The sequence below is a fragment of the Geospiza fortis genome, unplaced genomic scaffold (assembly GCF_000277835.1).
Source record: "Geospiza fortis unplaced genomic scaffold, GeoFor_1.0 scaffold548, whole genome shotgun sequence".
Taxonomy (NCBI): domain Eukaryota; kingdom Metazoa; phylum Chordata; class Aves; order Passeriformes; family Thraupidae; genus Geospiza; species Geospiza fortis.
The window spans coordinates 176656-188115 of NW_005054511.1; the positions used below are offsets into that span (position 1 = coordinate 176656).

At 38.5% G+C, this 11460-nt stretch overlaps 1 protein-coding gene across 2 annotated transcripts in view; it reads left to right on the plus strand.

Moving 5' to 3' along the window:
- Window positions 1–11460, plus strand: part of CCNY (cyclin Y) — a 46773-nt gene that overhangs the window by 15760 nt on the left and 19553 nt on the right. For both annotated transcript variants that reach the window (XM_005428887.3, XM_031063525.1), the window contains 4 exons: window positions 430–530; window positions 3572–3607; window positions 7394–7451; window positions 7553–7672. In XM_005428887.3, coding sequence (XP_005428944.1) covers window positions 430–530; window positions 3572–3607; window positions 7394–7451; window positions 7553–7672 — 315 coding nt within the window. The remainder of the gene's footprint in view (window positions 1–429; window positions 531–3571; window positions 3608–7393; window positions 7452–7552; window positions 7673–11460) is intronic.

The following is an 11460-nucleotide window of genomic DNA, read 5'->3' on the forward strand; positions in this document are numbered from 1 at the left end:
TTTTTTTTTTCTGCAAGCATGGTTTTATATCTGTTGCTAAACTAGTCTTCATTGCTAACACAATTTCTTTTTCACTCTTCCATTTCTTCTTTTGCAATGAGGACAGAAATATAGGTCTTATTCATCTTTGCTTTCCAAGTGTATGTATGTATTTGAGTAAGCCTGCAGAAAAATTTTTGCATGGTTTTGGGGAAGGAGGGACACAGGGGATTTGGGACTTGCAGGCATTAGCAAGTCTCAGGCAGGGATTTTTGTGACTTTTGCACTATTAATTGTTTCTCAACTTTCTGAACTGCTTCCAAACGTGATCACATTACTGTGTGCATCATTGTGAGAGACAGAAATTTGTCTTTTTAAAATTCTTACATTTTCTCAAAAAAAGCTTTGATATTACGTAATTGCCATTGTTCTTTTGCATGTGTTTCATAGCATCCTCCTGGGCAGTTGAGAAGGAAGTACAGTTCCTGCTCCACTATTTTCCTGGATGACAGCACGGTCAGTCAACCAAACCTCAAGTATACCATCAAATGGTGGGTTTTACAATTTGTTTATTTTTGCCAGCACTTACATTTTATGCGTGTGTTTATGTATACCTATTTCTGAACCACTCCTAAGCAAGCTTCAAAGGTTTTAGTTTTTGAAGTAATAAATTTATTTAATCAGTCGTGCTCCAGAGTTACTGGATGATGTCTCAGATGAGCGTTTTAAGTTTCACTGGTGCCTTTTTACTGTTGGAGAGAAATAAAGTTGATATTTGTAGAGTATTGTTCTTTACATTTTGTACAGTAAGGGGAAAATAAATAGAGACCAAATGCTCAGGCATTTTGTGCTCTTTGTTAGTGGTTGCTGGTAGCCTCTCTTGAGTTGGCTGTAGGTTGGTTACCTCACTGTACACAATTGCAAAAATGCATTAAGACGGCATCTCTGCTGCAGAGTTGTTGTTACATGAGAGACAAATCTATTTAGACTAACACATCCAAAGGAGTTTGTAAGCTTGGTTACTAAGATAGTCCTTAATTTTTCTGTTAAAGGAAAAGGAGGGGAGAGGAGAACGATTTTGTAGTTAAACTAATGCATGATTCCTCATCAGCTTTTTCTGCCTAGAATATAGTCTTGCTTTTCTTCAGGTTTCTGTCACTAGTAACTTGAAAATAGTTCTGATTAACACTTGAAAAAGGTTTTCCATTTCTGAGATGGTTGGGCTTTTTTCCTCCTTGAATCTCATACTCTTCTGCTCTAAAATCCTTTGTATGCAGAATAAGTGCAAGCTTTTGGGTAGGTTTTGGGTCTTTTTGCATTAGACCTGCCATGGCTTGTGGGAAGAAGAAATGGGTTCAGGTGCAGCAGCCAAGAAGCACTTTCAGGACACAGAAGGATGAGCTGATAGTGGGGAAAAGGGTGGTGTGTTTGGGAGAGATTCAGGTGCATGGTGGGGGCAGAGCTGTGGGGAGCAGAAGGGCTGGAAGAGACCGTGCTGGGATGGGGCAGGGGTCATGCAGGGCTCAGCAGGCTGTGCCAGCATGGGAAGGGTTGGAAGCTGCAAGGGCTCAGAGGGCTTGACAAGGACCTACAGAGGGCGAGAAACTGAACTCTGGCACACAAAGTCTCTGCATCTTCTGTCCAGCTGCACATGTGGCAGGTTGAAGGGTGAGGAGGCAACAGGATTATTGCTTTTGTAGGACAACTTCATTTTTTTCCCCACACCTTGCAGTCTCTGCAGGAAAAGAACGATTGCACATAGATAAATCTAAGAGAGAGGCATTTTGCTCATCTCTTCTAGGTCATCTTATGCACTGCTGTGTTTAAAATATTACTGTATCCACTGCAGCATCTGCAGCAGTCAGGGTGGTTGGGGTAGGGTGATGGAAAGCTCCATGATCATCATTTCAGGACTCTTAGTGCCAGCTGAACCAGTGTATGAAGGGTAGAATGAAACGTGGGTGAGTTACTCTTTTTGCAGCCCTGAGAGACTTTCAGATTGAGATACCTATTTCTAAATAGTAAATATTTTCTAAACTTAATTTGACATTTTGTTACAAAGGCAACGATATGGGAACCAAGCAGAGCTGTGCACATAGACTCTTGCATCTGCTTTCATTAAGTGAACTGGAGCTGCAAGTGTGTTCCTAGGGGCATAATTTAAAATTAAATTTTAGGATTAATTCATTTTGTGACTATCTTTCTGTCAAATCAAATTCATTCATAAATGTGGGTTTTTCTTGTGTTCAGTAACAGCTGTGGTCTTTAAATATCTGTGGTACACCCTATCTCTTCAGTCCTTAAATATGTGTTTGTAGAAAAAAGCCAAATTTAAAAAGCATGTATGATCTAAAAACTTCTAATACAGGTAGGTAAAAGCTCATAAATATTTAGTAAAATATATTTTCTTTTAATGGAGAAAAATGTTTTCTACTGTATGGCTGTTCAAAAAAACCTCCAATCAAACCTGAAGTAGTATAAAATTCTGCTACAGTTTTAGCGCAAACATTTTCTTTTCCTAACATGCAGTATCTCAGTTTTTATATAAAAATTCTGAAATAAAATCAGAGAGCAACCACTTGACCCTTAAAAGTTGTTTTAAGTAAAAGGGGGGAATTTTGCATCAGTATGAGACATAAGTATCTTACAGTGAATCACTGATGAAACAAAGTGTCTACAAAGAGAATTTGTGAATTCCCTCCTCCATACTCTTTCCCCTTTAGCATAGATTGGTTTTATGCTGCTGCAGTAAGTAGGGAGAGTGCTGGCTTGGCTTCATTCTTCAATAAAAATATTTTGTGAGTAAAGCATGAGCTGGGAGTTGGAAACTGTAGGATAATCATAAGGATCCATGCTTTAATTTTGTTCCATCTCATGAGAACAAAATGAGATCAGTTAGTTGTGTATGTAATCAAAATCTTAACTTACTGTGAATTTAAGGACACTTTTTGTCTGTTTGCAGAATATAAGCAGGGGTGCTTTGGTGTGTGGCTGAGAGTAGGGGAAATGCATAATGCAGTTAGTTATTCAGGGAGTTGTCTTTCCTGAGTTAAAATAAGTAACTTGATGCTATAAAACTGTAGGAGAGTGGTATTTGAGTCTGCTGTTTGAGCAGCTATATAAAGACAGGCGCAAGCAATGGATTTAAATATACAATCATAAGTCAATGGTGGTTAAAACATTTTGTGTTAACCTGGCAGCAAAACTAAAGAGAATGTCCAGTGCCTGTGGTGCTTTGTCTTCAGCCTTGAAAGTCAGTAGGGGTTTAATCAATGGGTTTAGTGGAGTAGGGCATTAAATGGGAAGTATGTGCAACTTGATACATGAAATAAGATAATGTTAATATGATGATAATATGAAGTAAATTACTTAATTACTAGTAAAAAGGATGTAGCTGGAGTGTACAAAACAAATATTATAAAATTGTCTGTTTTTAATAGTTTTCCTGATATCAAAGAACAAACAAAAGCAAGTGGGCTGTTGACCATATACTGTTTGTCATGCTTTGTGCTAGGCTTTAAATTTGCATGCAATATGACAAAAAATATAATATGGCAGTCCTGAGATATTAACTCTGCATTTTTCTTTACAGTGTAGCTCTTGCAATATATTACCACATCAAAAACAGGTATGTGAATAGTGGAATCTTGTACTGAAAATATCTTTTATTGAAACAAGTGAACTGCTCAAACCCTAAAAATCCATGCTTTATTTCTTTCAAAATGTTTTTGAGTACTCATGTTCTTAACTTACAGGCTAGCAATAAGAAACACACACATTTTCTATATGTATTATTTTACATAGAAAAATTAAAATTGGATGATCAAGTACCATGAAAAATGGAGCTACAGCTGAACATTGAAAAGTTGTGATGATTCAGTGTTTGATTTTATATGCATTGGGCACTTCTGCATTGTTGCATATGTTGCACTTACATGTAGAAAAATCTGAATAGTATCTTTCATTTTTGTATTTTTAGCTGCACCTTTGTAAAGTTAACTGTGTGTATCAGTGATCAGTTAGGATTTTGAAATAAAACCCATGAATTATACAGTAAGAGTGGCATTGTGAATAGATGTCATTCAACATGCCTCAGAAACAGAGCAGGTCCTGTCTTATCTCTCCTGGTGTAGTATGTTTTAGATCTCTGCTCAGTCAAGTTGATTGAAATTGAATAGAAAAAAGGTTCTCTAAAAAGTGACTTGGCACATACATGAGTTTTCTTCATGTTGAATTGTGCTTTTGTATCTTAAATTCCCTGTCCTCATGATACGTCACAGTATCCTAAAATAATATTTCCTGACATTTCTAAGGAGAGGTTGTATAAATAATTCAAGTTACTTTTGTGTCCATGGTTTTTCAATTGGCCTTTTCAGAGAACTTGGCTTAGATCTTGATTTATCAAGCCACTTAGATGTTTTTTCTTCTGGACTATCAGAAGTCCAACGAGAACAAAAGGAATTACTCATGAGTTTAAAGTTCAGCTGGTACGTCATTCAGGACCATGGTTCAGGTCACTGGAACCCATCACACTTCTTGAAACAAGGCTGGCATCTCAAGAGAAACCTTTACATGTGCACAAGGGCATAAGGGCTTAGGGCTTGATTCCCCCTGAAAGCTCTTAGAAGACTTTCTAAGACATCAGTGGGCCTTGGACTGAATCATGGCAGTATATTAAGGAAAAGTTGGAATGAAATCTTCTCTCAAACTTTTAATCTCATTTACCAGGAAATAAGGCATGAGTGGTCATGCTTGGATTACTTGTTTATCCATCTGTGGTTCCTTTCCTCCCTTTTTTCCACAGTCCCTGGATTAGTTTGATTAGCTAGTCAGTTTTTGCTATGCTTGACTAAATAATAGAGATCTCAAAGATAATCAGACTCCAAAGTTTTGTGGAAATCAATTCTTAAGTGTTCTCCTAAGTACCATGGCAGATGAGTAAAAGGCTTGAGAGAATCAGGCACATCAGAGACTAAGAATTCCCAGGAAGAATCGAGAGCCGGGGGCATCCAGAGCCACAGTGTGCCAGAGATGGCCATCTATGGTGATTGCCATGGAGCTGATCCCTGTCTGCAGTAAATTATGCCCATTTGTTGGCTTGCAGAGCCTGATGCAAATGTGACCTACAACTGGTAGACAGAGAGACCAGACCTTTATAAAATAAAGAGTACCGTGTCAGCATCTTGCAAACAAATGCATTCTGACTGTTACTTTCTTGGGAAAGTTGCTATCTGTCCTTTCACTTTTAGGATGGAGAGGTGATTGATTCAGGAAACTGATTGCTGCTGCTTTCCCTGGAATGTGCCTGGGGTGGGGAAGTGCTGTGCCTGCACTTGGGACAGACAGAGTCCCAGCAGTGATGCTGGAGCCAGGCTCACGTGTGTCAGTGAGAAACTCTGGAATGAGGGATGTTGAACAACTGCTCAGTCTTGGGCTCTCTCTGATTTGGAAATGGAGGGACAATGTGATAACAGTACTCAGTTGTGCTTGCTGCTGAAACAGCAAGAGCAAAACATATGTTCTGTTTCCTGCTGTTATAGGAGAAAAGGAAGTTGTTGATGTATGTGGGAGATTTTGGTTCATTAAGGGGGATGGGGAGTATGAAACCACTGTGACTCTTTGACTCAGGCTTCATTTTGACAGAAAACTAGTCAAGCATCTCCTTTTCCAGAGAATAATTCATTTTAGACAGTATTTAGTTGGTCCTGTTCTCCTGCGTAGGAGACTTAAACCAAAATTACTTCCTAATGTTTCAAACCCTCACCAATCTAATTTTTTTGAGAAGCTATGCATGAATATATTTCTTCACACGTTTCTCACATTTAATTGGATTGTAGCATTCTAGTTATCATTCCTCCCTTTCCCAGTGTCTCCTATCATGGTTTTACTGATCAGTTTTCTTCATGTTTTTTTGTCTTAGCTACTCAACAAGTAATTAAAAAACTACACCCATCTTGTTTTTGAAGGAATGAACAAGCATTGGTCAATTTGCTAAAGAAATAAATCCCAGCAAACTGACCATAAAGAATGCTTGAGTAATCAGTAGATGGTCCGTTTTTGAAAGAGTACAATGTGAGTTGTAGTGAAGACAAAAACCCCTCAAGTTTTTTTAGAATAGATTTTTGAGGGCAGTCAGGTGTGACTTCATAGCATACAGCAGCTACAACCTGAAGAAATAAAATAGGAAATTGTTTGCATTGTGAAGTACCATAATTTACTGCAGCACACCAATTATTTCAGAGAGACTACTTCTGCATTAAGATACTGGTTTTTTAGGTAGGATTAAAAGTCTGGCCTAGAATCCTTGCTGATAGGAATTTTCTAGTAACTACCCCAGTCCAGGTTTTGGTTTTATTTAATTTTTTATTTTGTTTGTTGCTTTGTTGGTTGTTTGTTTTAATTTAATGTTCTTTTTTAGATTTAAAATGTGTTTCTTTCCAGTGTTAGCCTCCATTTTAGTAGGAAAGAAGTCACCTTCAGATGTTGAGTTAATAAATATATTTTGCAGACATCAGTCCACTGTAAAACTTGTGGTTTGCATGCTCTTAGAGACACGTGCTGCGAAGTAAAGATAGAAAATATATTCAGTGGTTTATTTGTTAAGAACTGTATGATCACAGTACCAGGGATGCTAAAAATAAAGATGGGACTGTAATAAGTAGGTCAAAGGGATGCATCTGTCCAGAAAGTGCCAGTTCTGGTACAGTTATACTTGGTTTTGTGTTTGTTAGTGTCCTTGCCAAAGTTACATACAGCAAAAATCTTATATTGCTTCCTGGATGTTAGGCTTGTGAAGTTGCATCAATGTGCATGCTGATATCGAGCTGCAGGGATTTCAGAGAAACATCTTATAAAACCAATGAATAGGAATATTATTTTGTCTGAATTTTTGTTTGTATGTGCTTCTTTTGGCTTTCAAAATTCATTAGTATAATAGGATTTTTCAGATGAATTAAAAGTGAAGTATGTATGTATTAACTAAAAGATTACTGTAAAAATAGCATTGCATATTAGTAAGCATTTACAATGTTGGTAATAAGGGAGGAAGAGGAGTTGAGAGATTGCAGGGGTGGACATGAGTAAGTTAAAAAAAGAGAAAAGGAGAGTAAGCTGGGCTGGCTTTATCAAGTTTGTAGTAGTACTACTTAAGCCTCATAGTAAAGAGCACAACAGTTTTATATCTTGGCCACAGAAAGCTGAATGTTTTAGTGTGTTTTGTAATATGAATTTCGTGTTACATGAGGGTCTTATGGCAGAGTAGGTCCAACCTCTATTTGAAAATCACATTTCATCAGTGGTTCTAAGCACCCCACAGCATGGGGAGTGTTGGAGTTTGAATGGTGCACTTGTGTCTGTGAGGGTTGTGTGCTGCTGTGTTCAGATAATGACAGTGCTTTGGTTTTAATACTTTTAGGGACACAGACGGAAGAATGCTCTTAGATATTTTTGATGAAAACCTTCATCCCCTTTCGGTAAGTTCATCTGCCTCTCCTTCCTTTTCATGTGAACTGTCTTTTTTTTCTGTCTGCTTCGTTTTGTTTCAGTCACCTATTTGGAAGTATTTCTTCCTTAGAAATCCGAAGTGCCACCAGACTACGACAAACATGACCCGGAGCAGAAACAGATTTACCGCTTTGTCCGGACGTTGTTCAGTGCTGCTCAACTGACTGCTGAATGTGCCATTGTCACCCTGGTGAGTGTCTGAAGGATGACATCAGCCATCTGACAGACCCAGTTTTTTCTCAAAAGTTGTGTTTGTGTGATTTCATAGATCTAGGTGCTGCCAGGGAATTTTTTCTCATTATGGAGACCAAGGAGATTTCTTGATGGGAGGAGATGCCACAGTTCATTTCATGGGTGGAGTAAGTGAGGAAGAAGAGATTGGGTAATGTGACACAAAACCTGGGGTCCTGCCTTCACAGAGTGAGTGTTGCAGGCCACCAAGGTGACTCATAGAAAATGTAGGTGGATAGGTGGTCCAACATGAGGGAATGTTAAAAGCAGAAAGTCTTCAACTTTTGGGAGCTTTGCTGTGTCTCATTGTAGCTCCCAGGAGAGACTTGGGAACAACTGTGGGTGATTTGGTAGCACTAATAAGAATTGACTGGCACATGAAGGATTCAGTGAGTGACTGGGACATGTTGGCTCTCTTCTGCTTCCACTATGCTTCTCGTGGGATTGAGCAATTGTACTCGAGTCTGAAGTTTAGCTGCTTAAAAATAGCACAACACAAAAGAAGGTTCAAATTTTCAGCTGGTGTGGGTCAGCATAGCAGTGTGGATTAAAAGAGATGAAGTGATCTCTACCAGCTGGGAATTTCTTAATTTTCTTGAAATTTATATCCTGCCAAATCTGACAAGTCTCTTCAGCTTTCAGTCACAATTTTGGCCATGTTCTTCTCTCAGAGATTTTAAAATAACAAAATGGTTTTTTACTACTACAACATGTGGTTTCATGACAGCTTAGTTATGCATTTTAGATGGAGGAAGGAGAAATTGGAGAAGGTGAATTTTGAAGCCCAGGCCTACTCATTTCCTCTGTTAATCTATTTTCCTTGGCTTCTAAGATTAGTTGGCAGGCTTTTCTCCTTCAGAGAGTCAGAATGAGTTGTACTAGCCAATAAAGAGCAGGAATATGAGAGAAATAGGGCAAAACAACACCCCCCAGTGCTCCACCCTTCCATTTTGTAGTTTTACTCTACCTAGTTGCTTGCCAATATTTGTTTTCTGAAATTACATTTTGCCCTGTCTATTTTATATAATTGTACTAAGTGCTTGTCCTTCTTCCTTTTCTTCGTAAGTGCTTTCTGCTGGAGACAAGATATGTTGTGTGAATCAGTATGTTCTTCTGTAATTTAATTAACCCACTGTCAAATACCTTGTTGTATTTATCTGTTATTCAGTCTTAGGTTATTTGATCAGTGAGGGCACTGTTTAGTGGAAAGACAGGTTTCCCCCCCCCTTTTTAATAACATTACCTTTCTGTTACTGCAGTGCATGGGAACTTCTTTCCCACAAGTGTTATATAACTACTTCCTTGCCTCTTCTGGTTCTTGGTGTGGTTTCCTTGCAAGTAACTCTTCTGAAGTATAAATGTTTTTAGTTAATTTGTTATATTGCAGAAGCAGTTTCTGTAGTTGTTAGTGCTTGAAAACTTAGGTGACTTGGGTTTGTTTTTTTTCCCAGTGCAATGGTAGCAGGAAAATGTATCATAGCCTAGTTCTCAGAGCAGCCATGCAGATGTTTATGGATAGATTTGGTGTTGGTGATCAGTGTTTACCATTCTGCTATTCTTGCCAGTGTTGTCAGGATAATAGCACCTCTGTGACCCCCCTTTCCAGAAACCTTCAGAGGTTATACATAGTGTTTTACAAGTGTGAAATTCTACTGCTGCTGTTCTCAGTTTCTTCTGTACTTCTAGATCGCATTTCTTTATTCGTTTGTGTCATCAGGAGGGGCCCCAGACACAGATTGTGTTGTTTTAGAAATACTCATGTGTGGAAACTAATCTGTGAAAAAGCAAGCAGCCCTTTCCCCTTCCCACACTCCTGAAATCTTAATAATGTTGATCCTGCTGTTTATGAACTTTGCAAGTGCTTTCAGTTTTGATATCCTGTCTGGAGAAGGGGAGATGGGCATTCCCTGCTGGAGCTCGTGTTTTGCCATAGTCTGGCTGTCCGTCAGAGAGCAATCTGATAGCCCTGCCTGCCGCTTGTTCCTCCTGGGAGGGCTGCCAGAAGGCAAGAAGTGTGGGGATCAGGGACATTTTGAACAAGATGCTACAGTTTTATTTTTCTTTCACTCACTGTAATTATTTTTAAACAATTCTAAGGACCCTTTTTTGCTGCCCACATTATTAAAATGGTCCGACGTGCGTGGTTGAATGCACCCACTGTTTGTCTTGGTCCATGCATTAACCAGGTAAAAGCAGCAGTGACAATTAGTTCTACAGCAGGCTGTGTGCATGCAGGAGCTGAGTAAATGTGAAACTCCAGACTTTGAGATAAGCTTTTCTGCAGCAAAAAACCAGCATTGTGTGGCTTCAAGCACTTAATTAAAATATTTCAATTAAAGCCTCCACTATTACAGCAAAACCAATTTATAATTAAACTAAAAATTTAATTTTCACATAGCCTCCAGACCTGCCAAGAGATTTCCCATACTGATAGGTGGAAAATTAAAACCTCAGGTTGAAACAATTAAATACTAATTCACATGATTTATTTATAAAATAATACCATAAGGATAAAATTAATTTTAAGAATTGTTTGCTAATTTAAAGTTTGTGACCAGTGGTTCTAACCACAGTAATCAGCATAACTGTGTTCTATGACCTGACTTATTGAAAAGAGTCTCTCACCCCAGAGCATTCCCACCTTTGCTAAAACTGAGGAATGCCTGTCTCCTCTTCAACATCTCCCTCAGTGCAGAGCTGAGAAGTTGTACTTGTGTTAATCTACTAATTGGATGGCAAATAAAAATGTGAACAGGAGTGTTGCTCATACGAACAGGAAAACAATACAATGTTTGCATATCAGGAGAATTAAATATTTATGCTTTGTTCTTTTGTTCTGTGAAAACAATCCTATGAACTAGACCTGAAGAGCAGAATGATCCAAGTTTTCTGCTTTGCCTTGGCACGACTTTCTGAGTTTTTTGCAAATAGGCCAAATTTAAGGCACTTTTAATGTACATCTGTGCCCGTAGTGGTTTCATTTTGCATTTGCAAGTGTGTTGGGTCAGCATGCTGTAGACAGATCAGATACAGTGATATGTAAATATATACAGTACATGAGCTGAATTATTCTGAGAAGTTCAGAGGAGCGTGCTTTTGGAATACGTTAAAGAGATCATACAGTGACTGAGGGGATTTGATATTAGCAAATTTGAAATTTGAAGTATGTAGGAATAAATTCTCCTTATGAAGAATATGGATTTGATTAATCCAGCCAGATGTTCCTGAGTTCTTACAGTATTCTTCGGTCACATTTTCAGCACTTAGGTAAAGAGAGAATACTGCTGAGCTGGATTGTGAAAGTAATTGTGTTTGCAGGGAATTTTGTTTTGTTTTCTGTGTATTTGGAGGAATGTTAAAGTTTATTGGTTTCCTTTCACTAGGATGTTTTTACTTTTGAATGCTGATAAAATACTTTATTTAAAAAGTATATTTCAATTGATGTACAAAAAAATCTGATACTTTGACAGGAAATGAAAACACAAAAGGGTGTCCAGAGTCCATAGAGGCACCTAATCTGCAGAGGTCCTTTTCTGCTGGAGTGTAACCTCCAACCTTTCTGCAGCTAATGGTAGGTGCAGGTTTCCCTGAAGACCTTGGAGTGCCATCCAAAGCAGTGCTTGTGCTGCTGTGAGGTAGCCTGAGTGTGGCTGGTTGTGAGCCAGGCCAGGCAGTGAACCTGGGCTCTGTCTTGAGGTAGGAACCCGTGAGGAGAGTTGTGTGTATCTGCTGGTGTTGGTGATCTTC